A 26924-nucleotide genomic window follows, 5' to 3' on the forward strand; every position below is an offset into this window, starting at 1 on the left:
AACACATGATGTGGAAGAGAAACGGCATAGGCCGCGGACAGTGTGAGGGCCTCGACCAAGCCCTCCCAGACTCCAAGTGTGCGTCTTCAACGTGTTTGCTCTCCTCTAGAGTGCACTGCATGTCCGCCTCCATCACGGCCTGGTAGGCCACCTCCTCCCCTCCTCCGCGGGGCGGTGGTGGGACGACGGGGTCGATCTGCACGTCGTGGGCGCGCTCCTTCTCGTGCTCTAGCGCGATGCATACACAGGCGTGTGCAGTTGCTCTGGCATTAGAAGCTCGTGGCAGTGGCACATGTCCTTGACGTACGCCCGCATCAACCAAGGCACCACCGACACCGTGATGCGGTGTGGGTCGAGGTGCCAACCATGGGTGAGGTTGACATATGGATACGAATGAGTCTAGCGGCATTGCCAGTGCCGCCGCGCTTGGTGCACTCGGATGTACAGTCGCTCTCTTTCCCATGGGTGGCCCCCGTTGAGTGGTGGCGACGCGAGGGTGAAGTTGGTGTCGGGGGTGAGCTTCTCCTTTCTCTTGTCGAAGAACCCCATGACGCTAAGTTTTGGTTGTCGTCAATGAGGGGGCAAACTTGGCCAAATATGGTAGGGGGAGGGAAGTGGATGAGGCCGCTCCAATTGCGTTAAAAATGATCAGTGACATGCAGCTTCCACCTATTGCGAGGCGGGCCTGAGATAGGTGGCCGCGTTTAATACGACCGCCGACGGTGGTTGGGCACCCGACAGGTGCGACCGCGGTGGACGCCGAACGGACGCGCGGCGGGTCCATTCGTGTCCGCGTGAACGCAAACTGGACGCAAATTTAGGCATGTTCAAACGAACATCGAACATACGCATTTTAGGTTTGGCGTTTTGGTCCGTTTCAATCCAAATGGACACACACAGACAATTTGGGTCGCCGGATGGAGTTTTTTTTAGCAACCACATGTTTCATTAATCGAAAAAAGTTACAATAAGCACCACACGTGAAAACTAAAAGACAAACTGGGATAAAATGATTATCCTGAATTTACAGATAAAAACCTAAAAGATTGAGAAATACAAAACGATCCCTAGGATTTCCTGCAACCACCGTAGCGAACGGCCGCCGCCCAACTCCAGCGCCGCCGAGGCGAACGCCGGAAGAGACGCCGACCTCCACCATCCCAAGGTCCGAGAAAGCACACCATCGCCAACGAGGCTTTGTGAGTCGATGAACAGGCCCGCTGCACGCAGCAAGGCACATGTCGCTGTGGCACGTCGACCGGGGGATGTCCCCGTGCTGTCTTGGACCAAGATTTGTCGCCTCCCATCAAAGTTGGAGAGGAACGACATATCCACCACCTTCGGACCGACATCCTCGTTCCAGAAGAACCACCTCGCCCCGGCCGCCAGCGCCGTCGCGAATAACCACGAACGCCAGCGATAGACCGAAAAACTGATCTCGCCAGATCTGAAGAACGGCGAGAAGACCAAGCTGCCGATCTGAAGGATCGAGCAGCACACGTTGCCATCAACTCCAAGATGCCACCGTGAAGGTCGTCGCTAGTGTGGGAATAGAGTTGAGGCAGATTTATTTGCCTGGACGCTGCTCCCACCACCCCAACGACGTCTCAAGAAAACACTAGGCCAACCCTAACTACAAGCGGCGTCGCAGCGCCGTGGTCCCCACCTCCTCACGTCGCTGGAGTGGGCAACGGAGGAGGCAGGGACCGGTGGCGGCCGGTGTCGCTGGGGCAGTTGGATCGCCTGGCGATCGCCTTTTCTCTAGCGGGAGCGGTTCCCGTGTGCGAGCGTTGTCGCCGGATGGAGTTGCTCTTATAACTCGCTGGTAGTTTTTTTCTCTCCCTAATAATAAAGCGCCGACTGCTTCTGTCGTCCGTCGCGGTAATTTTGCCAAAAGGCCCCTGTATTTTTCTATATTCAACCCGCAGTCCAAATCAATTCAGTACGAAAGGGGAAAAATGCTCTGCCTCGCGGTACTCCGCCGCCGCCTCCACCCACCTCCAGCCACGCACCGCGCGCCGCCGGCCACCTCCTACCATGTCGCGCCCTCCCCCGCCTCACTGCACGTCGCCGGGCGTCTAAACAACGCCCTCGTGCCCCCACCTTCGACCCCCACCAACCACCTTCCCCATCGCTGCCGCCGCCGCCGCACCTCAGCCCGCTCGCCGATTCCATCGCCGCCCCCGTCGCAACCCCCCTTTCAGTGGATGCCGCCCCAACCACCTCATCCAATAGATCGTCGGCACCCCAACCAACTCATCCAATAGATCGTCGGCCGCGGCGTCACGAAGTTGCTGGCGTCGTCCTGTTCGGCGTGGGTGAAGGCGCATCGGAAGCAAGCGTATGTGGAGCTTCTTCAACGTATGCCTCACCATGGGGCTCGTTGTGCTGTTGGCGGACAGCCGCGGCCTCGCTGGTGTGGTACGAGACTTCCAGATCACCCGACGGCTGGGGGTTGGAGGATGGTGTTGCCACAGATCCGCATCGGACACGAGCGCGACATGGAGCAGTTGCCTCTTTTCCCCTGACGAGAAAGCCCATAGCCCCCCTCAATCAGCATGACAATCTCCTCTTATTATTAACCCTGAATCTATCGTACACATACAGTACATGCAATATCTTGTGATTTTTGTAGGACCTATTTTGATTCGGAGTGCATCTCCTGGTTCAACTGAAAATTGATATCTATTTGGTTTATTCATTCCATTTTTTTACATTCGATTTTGCCTCCCGCTCGTCCTTGGTATGCTCGTGTATCTTGGCTGCTCTGCTTGTGTGCTTCTCCTCTCCAACTTAGGTAAATTGACTATTCTTGCATTTGTGTGTGGAACGACTCTTCTTTTACCTGTCCGTGCTCTGATCCATAGCATGCCGATGCTCTGACCACTTCATCTTCATTCATTTAGCAGGCTCTACTTGCTTTCCGTGTCTCGATCTCTTGCTTTGTTGCATGTCTGTTTTGCTCCTCGAGGTCTGCTTTCTTTCTGTCTAGCTAAAATGCATATTTCTGTTACTGTACATGTTGCCATGTTGTTCAATTGGGAATTACTCCATATGTTTGGAATTAACTGACATGAACGATCATCTCAGCTATAATAAAATTCAAAAATGAGTAGCCCCCTGTGCCAGTTACTTCCAAACAGAGGGACTCTATTTTTCTATAGTTAAAATGCATTTGTGTTAGTCTGATGTGTGAACAAAACAGATGGGGGAAGTGAGTTCTTGCTATTCTCTTTTTTCCTTTTGTTTCTGTTTGATATTTACTCCCTACTCTGATGCTTGAGTGTTTTTAATCTCCCCTGTTTTATTCCTTTGGTGCTACTTGGGCATTTTTAAGGTCTGTTTTTGTTTGCTTTGAGAATTAAAAAGAGTTGGTTAGTATTAGATTTGAAAGTTAGACATAGAGCTATGAGTTAGTGTAATGGTTTGACATATCGTATTGTCATATTCATCTCTTCTTTAGAATAAAGAAGAATTAGTTAGTTTTAGGTTTGAATGTCAGGCAAAATTCAAATGGGGCAAGCGACCTATTAGCCAAGTTTCTAATTGTTATTTGGTGTTGAGATTCATATGGTTGAGACATAATTTTAACTAGACGCCTTTATATGTAATCTATTGCGTGGTTTGCTACAAAATTATGTCTCGGCCGTATGTATTTACATTATTACTGTAAGCTTCTAAAATATTAATTATGCTAGGACAATTCATCTTTAGCTTTAACTATAATATTTCTAAATGTGCAAGTAAATACTACTGGGAATATGACTACAAAAAAAATCATGACATGCGAGCAATTCTTGGTTTAAATCCTGTGAGCTTAAATAACACGAGAGCTAAACTATTGTGCTATGTTCAGAATTGTTATGTAGTTTTCATTTTTTTTACCAAAAGACAATTGACTTTACTTGGTTCATTTTTTGTTTGTTCTGTAGTAATCGATCATATATTCATATAGTTTTGAAGGATCTGACATTTCAAGATGTCTACAAGTATGCATTTTTGGGACAAGGGTGGAGGAAATATCACCTGGGATTAGTAGGGTGTATTTTTACTTTTTTTAAGCATCAACTGACAACGAGCAAGGCTCCCACTGATTTTTTATATTATCAGCTACCAGACATAAGAGTTACACACACGGTTGAGATTACATATCATCCTGGGGCACTCCTACAAACTCCACGGGCGGTAGAGTGTCAAAGAAAAAAAATCTACAAAAGATACCAGGGAGGGCTTAACCCTATGGACAAGCAGAGAGATAAACAACATGTATATGAAAACTACAGATAAGCAACATGAACGTGGTCATGCTTGGTTGGATGCAATGCATAATACATGATCCTGCTCAAGTGAAAATCTGATCATACCTATGTATATCTTTAAAAACTGATGGCAAGCTGTATGTTACTCTGTGTCGTGTACAAGGATTTTATAACGTATTTCTCGTTGCAACGGGCAATTGTCCTAGTTATTTTTAAAATGAACTCGCTGGTAAGTTTGGTAAAGCAAGCCACCGTGCAACCTCCTTTCAAAAGATTTCTCAAAAAAAAAAACCTCCTTTCAAAAGAAGAAAAAATATTCTCCTTTCCGAAAACGGGGGAGTGCTGAGCGGAGGGCTATCTCGAGAACCAGACAACCTCCAGAGGCCGACGTGGAAGAAGAGCAGACCGCAGACCGCAGAACAGAACGCAGATATTTCCTCCTAACTAATCCGCTTCTCCAAGGGTTTAAGGGAAAACGGCGGCCCACACGTCGGTAAGGGTTTTGGGCGTCCCTCCCCTCTCCCTCCCGCCGCCTCCATTCCCCGCGCCCCCACCCGTGAGCCGGATCACCGCCGCTAAACCCACCCCCGCAGCCACCTCCCGACCCTCCCAGCAGCACATCTCGCCGCCTCCCCATCCATGTCCGCCGCCTAGAACCCCGCGCCCGCCAGCCACCCAGCAGGACACCGCCTCCCCTCGTTGCCCGTGGCGCACACCCGCCGCCGTGCCGTCGGCCCGCCACCGCCTCTCATGCGCGTCGCCTCCATCGCCGTTCCCGTGCCTCCTCGTCGGGACCTCGCTGCCCCCGCCCCGTCAGCGGGCTCTGGCAATTTGGTTTTGAGGTATGAGTTCGTTTCCATCCCACTGATTGAGTTAAACCCCACTCACTGGCCTCCGCGATTTCTTCGAGAGAAATTCGAGTTCCCCCCCGCCCCTAGCAAGGAAATTCGCCCAGCAACTGGAAGCTGGACTCGAATTTCTCTTGTCAGGAGTAGGCGGGCATTAATTAGATGGATAATTAAGCTAGGAGGGCCTCCTGACCAGGCCTGCGATACTGGTTGATTCAGTCGTTGCTGGTAGAAATTTGCCGCTTGGATCCTAATTTTGTAGCAAGCGTCTGATCTAGCAGCACCAGTCCCAATATGAGCATACTTGCTCCCCTGTTGTGCTGTCACTGTTATCAGCATTTAAGCTGTTGAACATAAATTGAGATTTGTGAAGCTACCATTTCCCGGGTCTTCTAGTGTTTTGTAACAGGGTGTTTACTGTTACTTGCCTGCTTTGTGCACTGGGACCTAATTATGGTTTTCTCCAGATGATGGCCAAAGGATTTCTAGCCAAGAGCGATAATGCAGGGACAAAGAAATCTCCCCTGCAAATCCAGATGCTGGAGACATTTTATTCTGGTATATAAGCATGTGCTAGTGTTTCAAGCTCTGTTCCTGCTGCCATGTTTTTTTTTGTTAACTTTTTGTGCCGTGGCTAAAAATTTCCCAATCCAGAGGTACAATATCCGAAGCCGGAGGGCGTGACAGAGTATGCGGCATCTGTTGGTTTGACTCACAACCAGGTCAGAATATGGTTCAAAGAGCGGAGGCGGAAAGAGAAGAGACACATGGAAGCTGCAGCGGTTCATATGGAAACACAAGCTAGTGCAAGATCAAATTGGCCTAGATGTAGCAGCAGCAGGTCTTCCAATTCAAGCCAATCTCCAATGCAAGGTATTGCTGGTTCGCAGCCCGAGGATGACATTACTCTTGGTAGGAGTATGAGCCTTGTAGAAGAGAGACACTTGTTGTATGACCTGCCTCAAGGATGTTCCTACGCTCAGAGGGGATAATTACTCTGAGTGGAGGAAGAAGGTTGATATGGCTTTGTGCATTGCTGAGGTGGACTGGGTTCTGGAGGAACCACAACCAGTTGCACCCGCAGATCCAGTCAAGAGATGCTGACGACTATGATGAAAGTTGGGAGAAAAAGCAATGGGATTGTGGCAAAGAGGAGATGTCCTACTCCATTCGTAACAGGTTATGGATAAATGCCAACAAGAAATGTTTGGCGTTTATTAAGAACATTATTGAGACCACCATCGTGGGCTCGATAGCAGAGTGCCCTACGACAAAGGAGATGCTCAACAAGATAAAGAGTCAGTTTACTGGCTCTTCTAAGACGTATGCCACCCAGTTGATCAAACAACTGGTGACAGAGAGCTATAATGGAGGTGGACATGGAATCAGGGAGCACATCCTTAGGATGAGCAACACTGCGGCCAAGCTTAAGCCCATGGACGCGGACCTGGAGATTAAGCCAGCTCTCCTCGTCCACCTGGTCATGGCTTCGTTGCCTAAGGAGTTCGAGATCTTTGTAGTTAACTACAACATGCAGCCCGAGACATGGGATATTGAAAAGGTCATCGCAATGTGCTCACAAGAAGAGGAGAGGATTAAGGCTTCACATGGTGGCTCCCTTAACTATGTGAAGGAAAAGAAAAAGGTTTTCCCACCTAAGCAGAATTCTCCCTCAAAGCCACAGAACAAGCTCCAAGGCAGGGCTCCCGTCTTTTATCAGCCAAAGCCAATCACAGTAGGCAAGGACACTTGTATGTACTGCAAGGAGAAATGGCACTACAAGAAGGACTGTGCTGCCTGGCTAAAGGTCTTCATGACAAAGAGAGGTAACTTTATTGTTTCCTTAGTAAATGAATCTCTGTATGTAAAGTTTTCAAAATCTACTTGGTGGATTGACTCAGGTGCAACTGTTTATGTTGCAAATTCTTTACAGGGGTTTAGTTCGACGAGGAACATGTGCCAAAACGAAAGAAGTATTGAAGTCGCGAATGGAGTCCAAGCAGAGGTTGAAGCTGTAGGTGACGTCTCCTTGGAGCTAACCGAAGGATTCACGCTTCTGCTTAGTGATAAAGAGTCACTATTGCGAACTTGTTGAGCTAACCGAAGGATTTACGCTTCTGCTTAGTGACGACACACTTATTAAGTTCCTATTACATTAAGGCAAAAAAAGAACATCACTAAGCAGAAGCGTGAATCCTTCGATTAGATCCAAGGAGACGTCACCTACGGCTTCAACCTCTGTTTGGACTCCATTCGCGACTTCAATACTTATTTCGTTTTGGCACATGGTCCTCGTCGAACTGAACCCCTGTAAAGAATTTGCAACATGAACAGTTGCACCTGAGTCAATGCACCAAATAGATTTTGAAAACTTTACATACAAAGATTCATTTACTAAGGAAACAATAAAGTTACCTCTCTTTGTCATGAAGACCTTTAGCCAGGCAGCACAGTCCTTCTTGTAGTGCCATTTCTCCTTGCAGTACATACAAGTGTCCTTGCCTACTGTGATTGGCTTTGGCTGATAAAAGACGGGAGCTTTGCCTTGGAGCTTGTTCTGTGGCTTTGAGGGAGAATTCTGCTTAGGTGGGAAAACCTTTTTCTTTTCCTTCACATAGTTAAGGGAGCCACCATGTGAAGCCTTAATCCTCTCCTCTTCTTATGAGCACATTGCGATGACCTTTTCAATATCCCATGTCTCGGGCTGCATGTTGTAGTTAACTACAAAGGTCTCGAACTCCTTAGGCAACGAAGCCATGACCAGGTGGACGAGGAGAGCTGGCTTAATCTCCAGGTCCGCGTCCATGGGCTTAAGCTTGGCCGCAGTGTTGCTCATCCTAAGGATGTGCTCCCCGATTCCATGCCCACCTCCATTATAGCTCTCTATCACCAGTTGTTTGATCAACTGGGTGGCATAGGTCTTAGAAGAGCCAGTAAACTGACTCTTTATCTTGTTGAGCATCTCCTTTGCCGTAGGGCACTCTGCTACCGAGCCCACGATGGTGGTCTCAGTAATGTTCTTAAGAAACGCCAAACATTTCTTGCTGGCATTTATCCATAACCTGTTACGAATGGAGTAGGACATCTCCTCTTTGTCACAATCCCATTGCTTTTTCTCCTAGCTTTCATCATCCTCGTCAGCATCTCTGACTGGATCTGCAGGTGCAACTGGCTGTGCTTCCTCCAGAACCCAGCCCACCTCAGCAATGCACAAAGTCATATCAACCTTCTTCCTCCACTCAGAGTAATTATCCCCTGTGAGCGTAGGAACATCCTTGAGGCAGCTCATCAGATGAAAACATCCTTGATATGAGGCTGAGGGACATGCAAAATGGTTAAGGCTACCTGTACCCGGAGTTGATAATGGTTGACAACAACGATAACCATTTTAAGTTCTTTCGCTCCTATCACAACGAGTCAAGTGTTGATGCCAAACACACTAACAAAGAGTTACGTGTTGTGAAGGAGAAAGTCCGGAATTATGGAGAAATGCTTGAAGCATAAAAGCAATAAACAAGTGTTTGCAGATCTGCTTATCAAAGGCTTACCGCCCAGTGTGTTCGGAGAACACACAGTCGACATGGGTTTTATGGTATAGTCTAAAATTTCCGGACAATAAAGGGCCCAAGGTTAATGAATTTGTTTCAAAACAGAGAGGTACGTTGTGGCTGTCTGATTCTATCGGCAATTGAGCTGTGACGATGAAACATGCCCTATGTATTGATCTGTTGCGAAACGAGTAAAGTTACAAGTATATGATGAGATAAAGGGGGAGAATGTTAGATTGATCTCTCGTTCAATGGGCCCAGCGGCCCATTGGAACCTTGACCCACGCCCTGATCGGGGGCGTCCAGCCCAAGCAAGGCTGGTGGGCCCCTGTCGCGCAGTGCTATAAAGAGGAGGTGGGGACCATGGCACAAAACACGAGGTTCGCCGCCGCCACTGGTTCCCCACTCTCAACCCAAATCCGATCCAAAGGGTAGCACTGAAGCGATGGGAAGTCCATCACCACCGCTACCGCACCTCTCTCTGCTTCCCCACCGTCGCCACTATGTCACGATGGACGCCGGAGGGAGCTCATCGAGTGCACAAGGTAATAAATCACTACATCATCCCGAACACATCTAGCCCAAGATCCATCGGATCTATCAATGGTATCATGAGCCACAAGGCTTTAGATGTGTTTCGGTTGCAAGAAGATAACGAAAGCGAAAAAGTTTCCCCTCCCCGATATGAACCCTAGAAGGGCAAAGTTCAAAGCAAAAAGAATAGCTCACCGGAGCCCTCTCCGGCAAAGAGCGCCGCCTCAGCCGCGCCTGTTCCTCTCGATCCCCACACGCATCGGCAAGCCGAGGTGTGGGGAAGAAGAACCTACCTCCTCGGAGGCAAAGTATGGATCTGATTAGATCCAAAAGGAAAACCAACAAAGGAATCGGATTGGATCCGAAAAAGGCAAACAAAAAAAAGGAGGGGAACACCCTACGGGGGAAAAGTACAAGCACCACCAGCGATCCATTTGACGGCGGCGCGCTCACCGCAAGGGGAACGCGCGACCGGCGAAGGGGTCCGCAGGGGCGCGACCACTGCAACATCTGGAAACTGCCGTGGGCGCAAAGAGAAGCAGACGAAGGCTCTGCTCGCGTCTCTGGAAGAAAGAACAGAGGCTGGCCCGATGCTGCGCACCAGAGGGTTGCGAGCGAGGAAAAAGGAAGAAGTGGGGAGGAGAGCTAGCGCGGCGGCAGCGGTGGCGTTTCGACGCCGCCTTTGACCGGCCGGCGCTGCTCCCCATCATCGCTTGTGGCTCAGAGGAGCACGCAGCGAGAAAGATAACAACGGAGGTGGAGGGGCAAAGGCATCACCACTGGACCGCTTGACAGCGGTGCGTCCACCAATCGGTGCTCGCGCGCGCTGGCAAGAGGGCCGGGGAGAGGTGCCGCCACTCAACAGGCGGACGAGAGCAGAAGGGGGATGCAGGCGGTCATCTTTCTCTCTTCCTCGAAAAGGTGGCCATGGGGTCGAAAAGAATGGAAACGAGGGAGGGGGAAGGGCTCGTGCGGCGCGGTGGAAACCGGCGCCGGTGGCCGGGGCGGCCGAGCCGTTGCCAGTGGCTGCTGTCGCCGCTACCGAGCAGTCATGTCGCGTCCCTCACTCGCTGATCTACCAAAGACAAGGAAAGGAAGGAAAGAAAGAGGCCCGACGTGGTGGAAACCGCTGCCGGTGGCCGGGGCGGCCGAGCCGTCGCCAGCGACCGGGCCGTCGCACGCGCCCCAACGAGAAGAGCAGGAGAGCGGCGCAACGTGAAAGAAAATGGGGCTAGGGTTCACGGGAGAGACCGAAAGGGGGTTTTGTTCATGAGAAAAGCACGGATGGCCGTCGGATCCGGTCGGACGGCCATGAAGAAACCCTAGCTTAGCCTCCAGGCCCTTTGGGCCGAAAGTAGAGGCAGACCAGGCCGAGGTCGAGCAGGCTTGTGAGGCGCTGCTCGCCGAGCAGGCCGTGGGCCGGCTAGCTTCTGCCGTGGGACTCGCGCGCTGGGCCGAGGCCAAGCCGAGCCGCAGTTTATTAAAAATTGCTGATCTGTGTCCTTTTTAGGCAGATTCAAAATAAAAGGTTCTAAAAACAAAAGAAAGATTTTCAGAAAAAGAAAAGTTCATGAATTTTATAAAAGGGATTATAAAATTCATGAATTTTTAATTATGACAGAACATTTTTTTTTCTGTAATAGTAACATGTTTTTTCTGCAAAGAAAAATAAAAGGTTCTGAAAATAAAAGAAAGATTTTCAGAAAAAAGAGAAGTTCATGGATTTTATAAAAAGGATTATAAAGTTCATGAATTTTTAATTATGGCAGAATATTTTTCTGTAATAGTAACATGTTTTTTCTGCAAAGAAAAATAAAAGGTTCTGAAAATAAAAGAAAGATTTTCAGAAAGAGAAAAGTTCATGGATTTTATAAAAGGAAAATAAAGTTCATGACTTTTTATTTTTAACAGAATATTTTTCTGTAAAGGTGCATGAATTTTATATTCATGTTTTTCCGCTGCAAAGTAAAAAGATTTTATCCTCCAATTAAATTGGAACCAACGGAAAATTTAATTGGAAGAATTGTTCTTAGCAATGATATTTCCCCTGTGGGTGAAATAAGACTCAAACAGTTTTCGCTATAGAAAGATGTTTGTTTTAAAGTTAAAATATGGTATTGTTGCTATCTGACCAACGTTGATGATAACAATACTATAATTGTATGAGTCATCTTATGTTCAAAGCTTAAATCTCTGATAAATTTTGTATCAAAGTGATCAATTTTCAGAGCAATATGGTTGATGATGATGATTATTTCTTAGTAAAGTTGTTCAATAGAAATTCTATCATCACATAGTTTATGAGTCATATGCATTATTTCATTTCTGCCCAACGGTGATATGAAATTAATGCAGAAGAATGATGTTTTATTCTAATTCTGCCAGAACGGTGATTTAGAATATACAAAAGGGTTTTAAAAGGTTTAATGTGCATAATTTTAACCAGACCAACGTAGGGTTATTTTTATGCTCATTATTGTTTGTTTATTTGCTAAGCTCTCCCAGACTAAAAGTTTTCTTTTCATGCTTTCATTCATGAAAGCGAATGATTGGGTACTAGTGACCTGAAAGATGGAAAAGAAAGGTCATAACTTGAGGGAATATATTCTCTCTAAAGAATGGCTTCACAAGAAAAGAACTCTTGGATATTAATTCAAGAAAAGAAAGAGATATATCATTGAGAGTCTTGGTTGACGAATGTTTTTCATGTACTCTCTATGAAGAAGTCTCCTTTTTCAGTCAATATGATTGAGATGAAACAAGCAACATGCATGTTTAATTTGACCAACGTCGGATCAGGCATGTGTGTCAAACATAATTCAGATTTATTTCTGAATTTGATGATTCAATATGCAGTCAAAAGAGCCAATTATGGCATTTATGTCCCTTACAGGGATTACCCGCATGGCGGGAAAAGTCTGGGAAAATACCTGCGTAACTGGGTAAAGTTGACATTGTATTATGTCAACAATCCGTGTATAGCGGGAGAATTTTTTGGCAAAGGCCTTATCCTGTATGACAGAAGAAAGTTATGATGACTCATGTACGGTTAATGTGTCCCACTATGGGAGAAAAATATGGAGTAGCTATTAAGCTTTCCTAGTATCGACCGTACACCTTATGTGTAACGGTCATTAAGCAATCACTAAATCCAGAAAGGATAAAAGTAATAGACGAACCTAAAGACAAGAATGATATGCAAGTGTGACTTGCAAAAGTGACAATTACAAAGAACTCTGTTGAGTTTCTGAAATGAAATGAGGAAAAAGTACTCCCATACTAGTTAACTTATAACTTCATTTTGCATGAAGTGATAAGATGAATGAGCTAGATAATCGAAGTTTCCTCAATTCACAAGAGCTATGAATGGGTTTCGAAATTGTGGCAGAAAAGTTCTTGCCACATTTCGAGGGGGGGAAAGAGACATGAAATACATTGTAGTGTATTTCATGACTCCTTTGTACTTTAGATGATGTGATGCAGATGACTCCTCTGTACTTTAGATGATGTGATGCACATTACTCCTCTGTACTTTAGATGATGTGATGCACATTACTCCTCTGTACTTTAGATGATGTGATGCACATTATGCATCTAAAGTGATCCATTAATGAAGAATGTGATTGTCAAGGGAGTACGACAGTCATTAGAATACCGTCATTATGATACCCCTAAAGAAAGGAAACAGTTGTATTTCCGGATCTTTTATAGTTCCGAAAGCAGACTAAGGAATACAACAATGGTGCTTAAAGTGCCATAAAGAAGAAAGTTTAAAGATACGCCATTTCTTTAGTGAAGATGGAGTAATCTGGGGGAGCATGTTGTATGACCTATACAACACCTGTTGTTAGCTCTACAAGGGATCTTGTGATACAGGTCCCTGTAATACCTATTGCCTTTTGGAAATGGGTGACTATAGAATTAATTTGCCTCTTGGCAATGACAGAGCAACGACAACCCCATATGAAAGAAGTGCTAGTACTTGAGATTTTGATGGTCTCTAGGAATGTGAAAATAAGATACTTGTGATTACTATAAAGTCTATGTTAGTGAAATTCCACCATTTGAATTTCACTAACATAGACTTTATGAAGGGTCTACAAGGCAAATGTGACTCCAAAGGAAATATGTAAAGGTGTAAAACATGACTTAAATCGAAAGATTTTGTGCAAAGAAAATGAGAGGACAATTGCATTCATGCAAAGTTATAGAATGGGAAATTCGTTTCCCAATTCCTGTGCATGTGGATGACGTCGTACTTGCTAGTGGTGATGTCAATTCTAGTGCAGGAGGAGAGAAGAAGTTCTTGTCCTCAGAGTTCAAAAGAATAAAAGGGGGTGTTAGGAATGTCGCATGAAAATGCTAAGAAAGATTTCTAAAGTATGCATACGAGAAAACCTACGCCTGTTCTTATAGTCAAGGGTAATGGAACTGGAAACTATGGTGTTTCAAAAGTTAATAAGAAAAGATTGTAAACCAATATGGTACCATATGCTTCAGTTGTTGGAAGCTCAAGATGTTACTCTGACACAGTTCACGTATATATCCGGGTTGTTTTGGCAATGTCCAGTCCATAGATAAATCAATGAAATGGAGTCAAACATATCGGCCTCATGCTGAAAGAAATAAGTGCTCTCAAAAGATTGTGAGTACAAAGTCAGGACTTGTGAAATGTATAGCGAAATCCACAATTGTCGCTAACTTTCATACTCGGAGTTTTGTGTGGAAAATCTCCAAATGAGTGAAACGATTGTCATCAATGTGATGCAATGATATGTTATAGCTTGATATGAGGCTGAGGGACAGGCAAAATGGTTAAGGCTACCTGTACCCGGAGTTGATAATGGTTGACAACAACGATAACCATTTTAAGTTCTTTCGCTCCTATCACAACGAGTCAAGTGTTGATGCCAAACGCACTGACAAAGAGTTACGTGTTGTGAAGGAGAAAGTCCGGAATTATGGAGAAATGCTTGAAGCATAAAAGCAATAAACAAGTGTTTGCAGATCTGCTTATCAAAGGCTTACCGCCCAGTGTGTTCGGAGAACACACAGTCGACATGGGTTTTATGGTACAGTCTAAAATTTCCGGACAATAAAGGGCCCAAGGTTAAAGAATTTGTTTCAAAACAGAGAGGTACGTTGTGGCTGTCTGATTCTATCGGCAATTGAGCTGTGACGATGAAACATGCCCTATGTATTGATCTGTTGCGAAACGAGTAAAGTTACAAGTATATGATGAGATAAAGGGGGAGAATGTTAGATTGATCTCTCGTTCAATGGGCCCAGCGGCCCATTGGAACCTTGACCCACGCCCTGATCGGGGGCGTCCAGCCCAAGCAAGGCTGGTGGGCCCCTGTCGCGCAGTGCTATAAAGAGGAGGTGGGGACCATGGCACAAGACACGAGGTTCGCCGTCGCCACTGGTTCCCCACTCTCAACCCTAATCCGATCCAGAGGGTAGCACTGAAGCGATGGGAAGTCCATCACGACCGCTACCGCACCTCTCTCTGCTTCCCCACCGTCGCCACTACGTCACGATGGACGCCGGAGGGAGCTCATCGAGTGCACAACAAGGTAATAAATCACTGTCTCATACCGAACACATCTAGCCTAAGATCTACGGGATCTATCAACACGCACTTCGATGACAAGTCCTATTTACGAAGGATTATATTCTGAGGAAAGTCTTCCGGAAGGATGGTCCATCTCTTGGGGGTGATTTCGATCCCCTTCCCGAAAGGGCCATGCCAGGGGTCTGTCTCTATTAGCACTAAAGGTTACTGAGGAAGTCATTTATCATCATAGTCATATTTTTCTATGTGTGTCCCAGTAGGTTAAATCATGCGAAAGACCTCATTTGAAGCTTAATCAACCACACGGTTCTATTAACAACTCTGGTAGTTGTCTAATTTTTTGTTTGGTAACTGTAGCACTTCTTATGTTCCATCTCAATGCACTGCTATTTACTGCAATGTTTATTTACCATGCCATGTAAGTTTCACCCTTCTCTTTCGGCCATGCATTCCCTCATTCTTGTGTCCATGTCAAAATAACACTAATTGTGTTAACGAGTTGGCATGCTATGGCAGTCCCAACCTTTTTGTCGGGCTTCACTCATTCGTAATACGGAGATTGTATCGTGCAGCTTGTGCTTGATTGTGTTCGTCCTATTCATGTGTGCTTCAAGTTGTGGTTGCTTTGTAGTGGCACTAAACTAGACTTTTGGGTAAACAAGGGAAGTAGAATTAGCAGGATCTACAAGCACCTTCGATCTCCACTTGATATTTTCTAGTACTAATGGTGCTAACATATTCTGCATACTTCATGTTTGAATTGCATTTTGTAGATGCGGTTAATACCCTCACAATATCATGTTTTACGAGAAAACGCAAAAGAATTTGCGTTTCTTTGCATTAAACAGGAAAGACATCGAGGGTACAACCTCCAGAAAGGAGGGACACACACACACACACACACACACACACAGACACACACACAGACACACGACCGTCCTCACCAAGCGACTACAACTAGGTAAGGAGGTGCCCTCAGCGACTACAACTACATACCTCGCACCCATGTGCCTAGGGAGTCGGCGGGTGAAAGGAAGGGCCTGATAGGAACTGGTGTAGCAATTGTTGGGGGAGCGCCGGCGCTGGCATACAACCTGCTCCCTGTTCAGCCGTCTACGCCAGCGGTGCATCACCAACCATCATCTGCCGCATCAAGTACTCCGCTTGCAGCCAAAGCAGCGCCGTCAAGAGGGTAATGGCGTTGAGACGCCGCCGCTGCCCGGTCGAAGAGGCCGGACCTAGGATTTCTGACAGTGCTTGAGGAGGAGGTCCGGTCAAGGGCCATGCCAACGCCTCCAAGGAGGTGACGACACCCTCGGGCGTTGTCGTTGACAGCGCATGCCGTCGCCGCGCAGGGATTTCGCCCTGACCCATGAGCAAGGACCTCAGATGCAGATGCAGACCGGACATGGCGAAGAACGTCGGAGAAGACAGACACACATGTAGAGGGAAGCCTAGGAACGTCGATAGTCGCAGGAGTGGGCACCGGCCAGTGCAGCGCCAGCAGGCCGGCCACCGTTGGGAGGGCGTCCAGCAGGCGACAACAATCACCTGCATCGCGCCGCCGCCGCGTCAGCCCGCAACCTCCGCCGCCAAGATTCGCCGGGGCACAACATCGCAGCAACCGTCAGGGTCGCCGCGCGCGTGCTCAACCCAGCGGCAACCACCGGCGGTGGCTGGAAGGGGTGGGAGGAGGGAGAAGGGTGGGTGGGGACAGAGTGGTTGACACGGGCCAGGGCGGGCCCGCACGGCCCAGATCTGGGCGCCCTAGCTCTGCCACTCGCTCCAGCGGCCGGCAGCCGCCGTAGCAGTGCCTCCGCGCACGCGCACCGCGCCATCTCGACCTCCCCTGTACGCGGACAGCCGCCTAGCGTGCCATCACACGCTCCCACCGCTCCAACGCGCGAGCACGCGAACAAGGGCCCCGCCGCCGCCGTCCACCGACGAGGGCTTCGCCCACCGGCGTCCTCCGGCGGCGGTGAGGGGAGGGAGGGGAAGGAGGGGGGCTTGGGTGGCGGCTAGGGTTTCGCCACCCGAGTCGCCCCTGGGAGCGACGCGGGGGCTGGAGGCGAGAACTTTTGGTATCCCTCTCGTTCACTAGCACAGACCTCACAATATCATGTTGAATTGATGGATGCTGTTTTTAATACTTGCAGATACCACAGGACATCACTCCTACCAGGACCAAAGCATTTTGAAGAAGAGAAAGGTATTGCTTAGGCTGCTCAAGTGTTTTCATTTTCATTTATAGCATGGTTTTTTTGTTTCCTGTTGGTGCCGTGCCTCGTCTCACTGTGTGGCCAATGGAGGACTGGTGCTGATAGTCAGCATGGTCAAGCATATTTTTTGCTTTTCAGTACCAGAGGCTTTTAGGAAAGCGTAGTCACTATTTATGCTAAGTACACATTTTCATTGTCGTTTCTAGCACATTTCCCCCCGCGTTGATCATTGTTTACTGGTCGTTGCCATACCATTTGGTGCCATCATGTGTGTACAATCATGAGCTAGTGTCATCTTCTGTGCTGGTAGCCAGTCTGATCCAGCATTATCTTTATTTTCATTATCTGTCCTCTTTTTTGTAATTAGAACAATGGATTCTGGAAACTTTTGGGCCATAATATACCATAAGAAATCCCATGTATTTTGTGGGCGAAGAGATAGACCCCACATTTGATTTGGTATGAAAGATTTACAGTTAAGAGGGGTCGTGGTAGACCAAACTTGACATGGGAGGAGTCCGTTAAGAGAGACCTGAAGGTTTGGAATATCGACAAAGACTTAGCCATGGACAGGGGTGCGTGGAAGTTAGCTATCCACGTTCCAGAGCCATGACTTGGTTTCGAGATCTTATGGGTTTCAACTCTAGCCTACCCCAACTTGTTTGGGACTGAAAGGCTTGGTTGTTGTTGTTGTTGTTGATGAAAGATTTACAGTTCCTGCCTTTGTGTCACTTCTATTCAGCTATTTGTCGTAACAGTCTTTCTGAAGGCACTCTAATTTCCTTTTTATTAGGTTAGATGTAAGATTAGAGATCCACTGTATTTGTTTCTTAAAATTCTTGTGTTTTTTTGCCAGTTGCTGATTGATAAATTATTTTAGTGCCCGAGATGAAGATGCTGTCAGCTAAACTGACCTTTTGTGCTTGTTGTCCCTTTTTGTAGTTGTAATCCATGTTAATTTTTTTCCATTTGTTATATTGAGACCTCTAACGTCAGGTGCCCACCTTTCTAAATTTTTTTCATCTGCAGATCATGGCGCCTGCTGCTCAGAAATCCAGTTTGCCATTTGAGGACAATAATCCTGTGAGGAAGCATGGAAAGGGCAAAGGTTTAATGACAGTGTGGCATGCAATGTATTCCCAAACTGCAGAAATTCAAGATTGCTCCAGTTTCATTGATGAAAGTGGTTGCTTGAGGTCATTGAGACCATTCGAAGATTGTGGTGGAAAGCTTGCCCAAGTAAAGTTGCTTATTTGATTTGATCTGATACAGCCTATGTTATTTGAAACTTTAGTAGTTGTATATTCTGAATTAGCAACTCAGAATTTCCTCCTTTTAACCTTATGTGCAGAAACAAACTTTGCCATGGAAGAAAGTAAACAAAAAGAGTAGACCTCCACCGAGTAAAAGGAAGGTAAGCTCTATTACTTGGAGAAGTCCACATATGGAGAAAATGATCTAACTTCTAGTCCTCTAGAATGAGAATCTAGACCTGTAAAGCTATTAAATGGTGGTCATTTGGAAGGAAAGCAAAAAATATTGCAATTTGACCCTTTTAATCTGGTTAAATGGAACTTAATCTGCTTTTTGTGTAGAACACTAATGGTGATTTCTTGCTATTTTAGGTGCCATGTGGCAGAGTTACTGATTTGAAGGAGCATCCTCCAGTGGAGTGCCATCTTTCAGTTGATGAATCAGAATCTTCAGAACTACGAACTGAACAGGCTACTTTAGTTGATGATGAGGAGCTTGAGCTAAGTGAGTTACAAGCAGGTCCTAATCCGCTAAGATGTTCAGCTCATCTTTCTTCAACTGGGAGACATGGCTGCCCCCTTTGTAAAGGTCTGCATTATCACCCTCTACCTCTTTGTTCTCATTTTCTCTAATAGAAGCCAATTTACTTAAAGTATTAGTGCTTCTCTTGCAGATTTACTTGCCAGGTTTCCTCCACCAAGTGTCAGGATGAAACAACCATTTCCCACAAAACCTTGGGAGTCATCACCTAAAATGGTGAAAAAGCTTTTCCAGGTTATATGGAACACATACTTTGAGAATATATGAGTAGTATTGTCATCATTGATGGAATTTACCTTACATGAAATGGAAAACAGTTCATGATCAGTCTGTCCAACTTCTATTCTATTAACTTATGGAGTTTACTGCATAGTGAATGACCGTATGTGTCTTATGCTGGTCATGGAACAAAACTGGCTTCAATAATCTTTCCATACTGGTACCAATTTTGTTCATGAATCCAACCAGTAGTTTACCGGTTTTAGTTGCATCTGGGCAGCAGGAATATTTAGACATGTCTCTTATAATACATTTGGTTATTTTGTTTGGAACGTTAATAGCCTTAAGCATGTTGTTAAAAATCTCAATAGCCCATATGTACTTGGTTAACTGAAAAAATTCTTTCTTCCTTCACTTATTTTATGTTACTGCCGTTCTTGTAGATTTTAGTGCGCCCACCTTTCCCCTACTAGTTTTCATGTTGAAACTGTGGCGAGCATCTGTTAATTTGAATATATTCTTGGCAGGTTGTCCGGTTTGTCTACACACATTTTGGTAGTATAGATGTTCATCCCTTTACGTTTGATGAGTTTGCACAAGCATTCCATGACAAGGTGCAAATTTTGTTAAAACTCCCTGAAACTGGCATATTTTCCTGTATTATTTTCTTATTGTGCAAATGTGACCTCCAGGACTCCTCGTTGTTGGGGAAAGTACATGTCAGTCTCCTCAAGCTACTTATGTTAAACACAGAAAGGGGCAGCGGCAATGTGTTTGTTCCAAGATCGTCTAAAGATAGCAGATTCTTAAGCTTTCTGAACTTTGTGAGTTTTGAAATGTGCTGTACATTTTAGTTCATTTCAAAGATTGAATTACGTTGTGCTTATTCTAGAGCTATTATGCTGTGGCATCCTTTCAGTATTGTCAGACAGTCCACAGATGAATTTTGAACGAGTGGAGAACTAGTAGTAGGTTCATTTTATTAGTTTTCTTCAGTCTGATTGTGCCTTCTTGGGTATATTTATTTACGTAGGCAGAAGTATTGGCAAGTTTGTTGCACATTGTCTGAATATGATGCTGCATTTGGAAGTCAAAGTATATGGTCTTAGGCTGTGTTTGGTTGAGCTGCAGATTCTGTAAAAGCTGCCGCTCGGGTGGATGTGGATCGAACAGGGGGTTTCTGGATGGGGCCTCCTCTCGTTCGGGCTGCCCTTGGCCATCAACCGAAGCGTTTTTCACTTACGAGTGGCAAAGGTGGGTAAATACCATCAATCTCTCAGGGGACAGCTAAAAATGCATTGTTGAAGTTGGGGGTTCACCTGCTTCGAAAAATACACTACGGGGAAGTTTCCAGATTCTGCTTCTCTTTTTCCCCCTTTGGTTAGCTTATAGCTTCCAAAAGCCAGAAGTTGGCTTCAAAAGCTCAACCAAACACAGTTGAGGTGTTCGTCTTGTCATACTTCTCTTAGGCTGTGTTTGGTTGAGCTGCAGATTCTAAAAAAGCTGCTGTGGAAAAGCTGTTGTGTAAAAGCTGGAAGCTGGAAAGTTGAGGTACCCCCAGCTTTAAAATTTACACTAGGAAGAAGCTACAGATTCTCAAAAGGTGCTTTGAACATTTACCCCTTTGGTTAGCTTTTAGCTTTTCAAAGCAGAAGTTGGTAACAAAAGCTGAACCAAACACAGCCTTAGACTAGTGCTGGAGTTGAGCATTTGTCGAGCCGTTTCATTACCATGCACTTTTTTTGTTATGCTCTTGTTCCAGTCTACTCTGGATATCAAGTTAATGATTTCCTTGAAGAACAATATGGACCTAGAGGGTCTAATAAATGACAGCGTAGGATGAATCGGCTTTGTTTTCTAGTAGCACGAGGCTACTGACTCGTGTTCATCGTAATTCATTACATTGAGTAACAGTGATTGTGCAATAGCCAATAAATGTGACATCAATATGATCATTATCTTTCTATATGGTCCAATAAATCATACAACTTTGTGTGAAGAAACTGAGTATGCTATTCTTCTCATATTTACATTTATTTAGTGCCATGACTTGTCAATTGCAGCACCAAACTTCTGTTTCAGTTGAGGTGTTCGTCTTGTCATACTTCTCATAGAACGCCGACCAGAGTCTGAGTTTCACTGAGCTAGTAATTGTCTTGCTTTCTTTTCTTATAGATTCGCCGAGAGGTAACTAGATAGAATTCAGACTACTTGATGCTGCTTCATTAGGGCGAATGTTTTGAATGGATGCATGAGAGAACTGTCATCCTGCATACTTGCTTCCGGTTTGAAGAACTTATCTGAAAAATGCAATAGCTATATGGTTTGCTTCTATGTTTCTCTTTCAGGTTAGGGAACAAGAATTCGATGTGAATTTTTGGATGAAATCCCTGAATTCTCTTACTTGGGTTGAAATACTACGCCAGGTTCTGGTTGCTTCAGGTTTTGGTTCAGATCATCATATGTTGAATCGGAATTTCTTTAGCAAGGTACTTAATGAGACACCTCATCATTCTAGATCTAACACTTGTATATGAGTGTGCATGCCTTTCAGGTTACAGCTACCAATATTTGTATGTATGCTGTAGCAATAGATTCCCCCTACAAGTACTTCTAGTATGTTCCAAAGTAACATATATCCTTTTATTCAATTATAGGAGAAAAATCAAATGGTTAAATATGGGTTATGTCCTCGTACACTGAAAGGTGAATTGTTTGCACTATTGTCTGAGAAAGGAAGCGGTGGGTTAAAGGTTGCTGAACTTGCCAAATCATCACAGGTAGTATCAGAAATAAACTGTTCATATCGATGATAGCTGGCCTTCTGTATATACTTCTGGTTGAGTATCTCCGTGGCATTTACTTGATTGTTCTCTTCAGATTATTGGTCTTAATCTCTCTGGCGCATCAGAAGTAGAGCAGCTTATTTTCTCAACTCTCTCTAGTGATATCACGTTGTTTGAGAAGATTGCGCCTTCTGCATATCGTCTCCGTGTTGATCCTCGGATTAAAGGAAAAGAAGATCCTAGATCAGATACTGAGGATTCTGGAACTGTTGATGATGATGAGGATGCTAGCAGCAGTGGTGATGAATCTGATGGTTCACAAGAGAGTTATCCTGAGCATGAAAGTAGAATTGTCAGGTGGAGACAGAAAAGCATACATAAAAATGTGAATAAATGCAGTGAAATTGATGAAAGTTATTCCGGAGAACGATGGCTTCTAGGGTTGATGGAAGGCGAGTACTCAGACCTAAGCATCGATGAGAAGCTGGATTGCTTGGTTGCTTTGATAGATGTTGTTTCTGGTGCGGGTTCTGTTCCAAGGCTTGAGGTAACCTTTAGTCTCTTCCGGTATATTTCAATTGCAACATCTCATCTTTGTTCAAGGCATCATTGCTTAAACCTTACTGAAGTTGCAAAACGACCATTCAGGACTTAAAGGATCATTGTTCTTTTTCATAGGAACCACAAAGTGTCCTGTCTAACATACAGAGAGCACAGTCGCACGCCTCAGGCGGAAAGATAAAGAAGTGTACAAGAGCCATTTATCAATCTAGTGATGAGTACTTTAATAGACCAGGAAGCCCGCACAGTTTTGATTCTTCTATGCAAGGACAGTCAGGAAGCCTGAGGAGTCAGGATTACATTGGTGACTCTGGAGCTAACGAATCATCCACAGGATTTGCACATCAGCCACAAATTGTTCTCTTAGGATCAGATCGCAGATATAACAATTACTGGCTCTTCCTTGGCCCTTGTAGAGCAGATGATCCAGGGCATCACAGGGTCTACTTTGAGTCCTCAGAAGATGGTCGCTGGGAAGTGATAGATTCACCACAGGTTGCTCACCTGCTAAATTTTCTTATTATCTAAATATGCCTCTTATTTAATCACTTGAGGTTAAACTTCCAGAAATAAAGTTACCGACTCTGTTTTTTTGCATTGCAGGATTTACTCTCGCTGTTGTCTGTCCTAGACATCAGGGGCATGAGGGAAGCTCATCTTCTTGCATCAATGAGAAAGAGGCAATCATGTCTTTTTGAAGGCATGAAAAAACACTTGGAAGATGGGTGTGTAGTTGCGCTCACAGCATCATCTGATTCTTCTCGTTCCGAGACAAGCAGTGGAAACAGATATTCACCCAAGCCAAGTAGTGAAGATGGAGCTTCACCCCTATCAGACATTGACAGTGCTTCTATTCCAACATATCTAGCTGGTAATCTTGAAAATGCATCATCTGCAATAGGAATTGAAGTTGGGAGGAGAAGTGATGAGAAGATGTTGAAGTGGGAAAGGTTACAAGCGTTACATAAATGGATCTGGACTTCTTTCTATTCTTCCCTTACTGCTGTTAAGGGTGGCAAGAGATCATTCAAGGAATCACTCGTTCATTGTGGAAGTTGTCATGATCTGTATTGGAGAGATGAAAAACATTGCAGAATATGCCACTCTATTTTTGAGGTTGGTTTTGATCTTGAAGAAAGATATGCTATACATGTGGCAACATGCAGGGAGCCTGAGGGTTTGTACGATGTGCCAAATCATAAAGTTCTTCCTTCACAGCTACAGGCACTTAAAGCAGCCATTCATGCTATTGAGGTGAGTACTAGAAAATGGTCGTTCTATGCAGATTTTATTGTCTGGGATCTACTTCGTTAAAAAAGTATGATACATGGTGACTCAAAGTTGAGTTATGTTCCTGTATTGGATCGCCAGTCACTTGTTTGGACAAGTGTTCACAAATAGCGTATGTGTTTCGTAGCAGCCTCTTAATCATATTTTTCCTCATTTTGCATGCGCTGATGTAGGCATGCATGCCTACAGCAGCTTTTGCTGGTTTGTGGATGAAGTCTTCGCACAACCTGTGGGTTAAGCGGCTGCGACGAACATCATCATTACCCGAGCTTTTGCAGGTCAGTATCATTTTCCTGTTTACATCGTAATATCAGAACATTCATTCAGTTTCAGGTAATTTATACAGTATGTACTGTCTTTTATTTTGCCATGTTTCTTCCCTGCAGGTTCTTGTTGATTTTGTTGGGGCAATTGATGAGGATTGGTTGTACCAAAGCTCATCAGCAGTAAGCTTTAGTTCATATGTGGACGACATTACTGTATACTTCCAAACGATGCCACAAACGACGTCTGCAGTTGCACTCTGGGTTGTCAAATTGGATGCCCTCATTGCACCTCATTTGGCTGGCAGAGGATTAGGCAAAGGGTTCATACAGACAAGTATGTATTTGGCTGCTTCTCAGTATTATCTACTCCCTCCGTTCTGATGAATAAGGCGCATTTGGTTTCGTTAAGACAAGACTTTGACCAACAATTACTCTTATAATATTTGATTTATGTGATACAAAATCACTATCATAACAAAGTACTTTTAAATACGAATAGTGACACAAATTTCATGTCTTTTAACTTTGTATTTATGGAGCAATTATTGGTGAAATGCATGTCTTAACGAAACAAAATACGCCTTACTTTTGGGAATGGAAGGATTAATGTTTAATATGCTTCTTATATTTGCGATTTGTCTTGATTTACTACGATCAATTCCTTTGTTCCAATGAATCACCTTCTTATATTTGCGATTTGTCTTGATTTACTACGATCAATTCCTTTGGTCCAATGAATCACCTTCGTTGGAAATTATTACCAGAACATCAGCTTGGAAATAAATGATCACATGAGCTCAGCAAACAATTTAATGTCAGTACTCCCTCCGTCCGAAAATACATGTCCTAGAGATGAATGTATCTGGACTTATTTTAGTTATAGATACATTTATTATATTCATTTCTAGGACAAGTATTTCCGGACGGAGGGAGTATTATTCAACAGTACCGTACTAGTACTATAGAAACAGTATTAGGGAAACCTTTATCTGATATATATATATGCCGTTTGTGGCTGTATGTCATCGTCGTGTGTGGCTATATTATTCATGCTAGCTAATCCCTCCATTCCTACATATCTGTCTTTTTAGAGATTTCACTACGGACTACATATGGATGTATGTAGACATAATTTAGAGTGTAAGTTCACTCATTTTGCTCCGTATGTAGTGCGTAGTTAAATCTTTAGAAAGACAAATATTTAGGAATGGAGGGAGTACTCCTTAAGAATATTGATGGCAACATTTTTTTTCAATGTTGGGTTATTCCTCCAATAATATTTTCTATATTACACGATACAGGAGCTCAGGCATGCGTGAGATAGCTAGGAAGGAACTAGATGGATTATTTTGTATGGTGCTCCAGCAAAGCACCCAGCTGCCACTACTCTTTTTTGCATCAGTTTCAATCTTTGGATTGATGTCCGTGCTTTTTCTCGAGGCGAGACGGCCATGATGCCCTTGTTTTCTGCCTTGATCTTGATGCCTTCACCTTCGTGGTTATGATCTTAACTCTGCAGAAGCCACGACATCTCCTTAGGATGGGGTGTGTACAACAATGTAGACACTAATAAATTCTTTATTAATAATCATTGCTCCGGCTTTGTAATTTCCTTTTTGTATTTGAAGTGGTCAGGGAGGCGCCTGGCTGGATAACATAATACCTATTTTCATGGAATAGAAGGGCTATATAGATCTGTTTCCTAGTTTGCTGGGTTGGGTAGGTAGGTCTTCTGGTTGTCATTCCAGGAGAGCATGTCGGGCATTGAAGCACACGATGGATGTCGTTATTTTCTCACATTTATAGATGACTTAAATAGATATGGGTGTATTTACTTAATGTAACATAAGTTTGAAACATTTGAAAAGTTCAAGGAGTTTTATATTGAAGTAGAAAATCACCGTGATAAGAAATAAAATCTTTACTATATGATCGTTGTGGTGAATATCTGGGTTATGAGTTTGACAACTCACGCTACCTAGAACACCACAGCATAATGGTGTGTCTGAAATTCGTAATCATACTCTATTAGATATGGTTAGTTCTATGATGTCTCTTATCGATTTTCCGCTATTGTTTTGGGGTTATACATTAGAGGTAGTTGCATTCACTTTAAGTAAGGCACTATGTAATTCCGTTAAGATGAAATTATGGTTTGGCAAGAAATCCAAGTTTGGTGATGTGACGCTTATGTCAAGAGGCTTCAACGTGACAAGCTCGAATCCAAAGCGGAGAAGTGCATCTTCACACGATACCTTAAAGAGATAATTGGGTATATCTTCTATCACACACCCGAAGGTAAAATATTTGTTGCCAAGAATGGATCATTTCTAGGAAAGGAGTTTTTCTTGAAAAAGTGAGTGGGAGGAAGGTAGAACTTAATGAGGTTATCAAACCTTCTCTCGAATTGGTGAGTAGTGCGGCACATAAAGATGTTCTTGTGGTGCCTAAAGCAACTGGAGCTGAAGTTAATGATGATGATCAAACTTCGGATCAAGCTCCTACAAAACTTCGTAGGTCGACAAGGACATGTACTGACCCTGAGTGGTTGGTAATCCTATCTTGAAAGTCATGTTGTTATGGTAATCCTATCTTGAAAGTCATGTTGTTAGACAAGGTTAGCCTACGAACTATGAGGAAGCGGTGATTGACCGATTTGTGACAAATGGCTAGACACCATGAAATCCGAGATATGATCCATGTACGAAAACCAAGTGTGGACTTTGGAGGACTTACCCCCATAGTCGTAGGGCAATTGAGAACAAATGGATCATCAAGAAAAAGATGGACGCTGATGGCAATGCCACCGTCTATAAAGCTCGACTTGTCGCAAAAGGTTTTCGGAAAGTTCAAGGGGTTGACTATGATGATACTTTCTCACCCGTAGTGCTACTAAATTTTGTTAGGACATGTTAGCAGTTTTGCATTTTTCCATTATGAAATCTGGTAGATGGATGTCAAAATTCTGTTCCTTAATGGTTTCCTTAGAGCATCTCTAACAGCTGCCCTAAATAGGGCAGCCTCT

At 44.6% G+C, this 26924-nt stretch overlaps 1 protein-coding gene across 4 annotated transcripts; it reads left to right on the forward strand.

Moving 5' to 3' along the window:
• Window positions 1–1952: 1952 nt before the first annotated feature.
• On the forward strand, window positions 1953–25812 carry LOC123442934 (homeobox-DDT domain protein RLT3-like). Of its 4 annotated transcripts, none has more exons than XM_045119121.1 (19): window positions 1953–2797; window positions 2907–2971; window positions 5575–5665; window positions 5762–5980; window positions 16921–16973; window positions 18013–18222; window positions 18335–18397; window positions 18609–18825; window positions 18911–19011; window positions 19524–19610; window positions 19689–19820; window positions 21345–21485; window positions 21654–21776; window positions 21877–22329; window positions 22461–22838; window positions 22947–23597; window positions 23807–23911; window positions 24020–24233; window positions 25201–25812. In XM_045119121.1, exons 1-19 carry the CDS (start codon window positions 2746–2748, stop codon window positions 25221–25223), a joined length of 3378 nt encoding a protein of 1125 aa, XP_044975056.1. In that variant the 5' UTR covers window positions 1953–2745; the 3' UTR covers window positions 25224–25812. The 4 variants fall into 4 exon arrangements, with proteins under 4 accessions (XP_044975056.1, XP_044975057.1, XP_044975058.1 ...); XM_045119122.1 differs by having other exon boundaries at window positions 2910–2971; XM_045119123.1 differs by lacking the exons at window positions 1953–2797; window positions 2907–2971 and adding an exon at window positions 2993–5101.
• Window positions 25813–26924: the final 1112 nt, after the last annotated feature.

The sequence above is a fragment of the Hordeum vulgare genome, chromosome 3H (assembly GCF_904849725.1).
Source record: "Hordeum vulgare subsp. vulgare chromosome 3H, MorexV3_pseudomolecules_assembly, whole genome shotgun sequence".
Lineage (NCBI taxonomy): Eukaryota > Viridiplantae > Streptophyta > Magnoliopsida > Poales > Poaceae > Hordeum > Hordeum vulgare.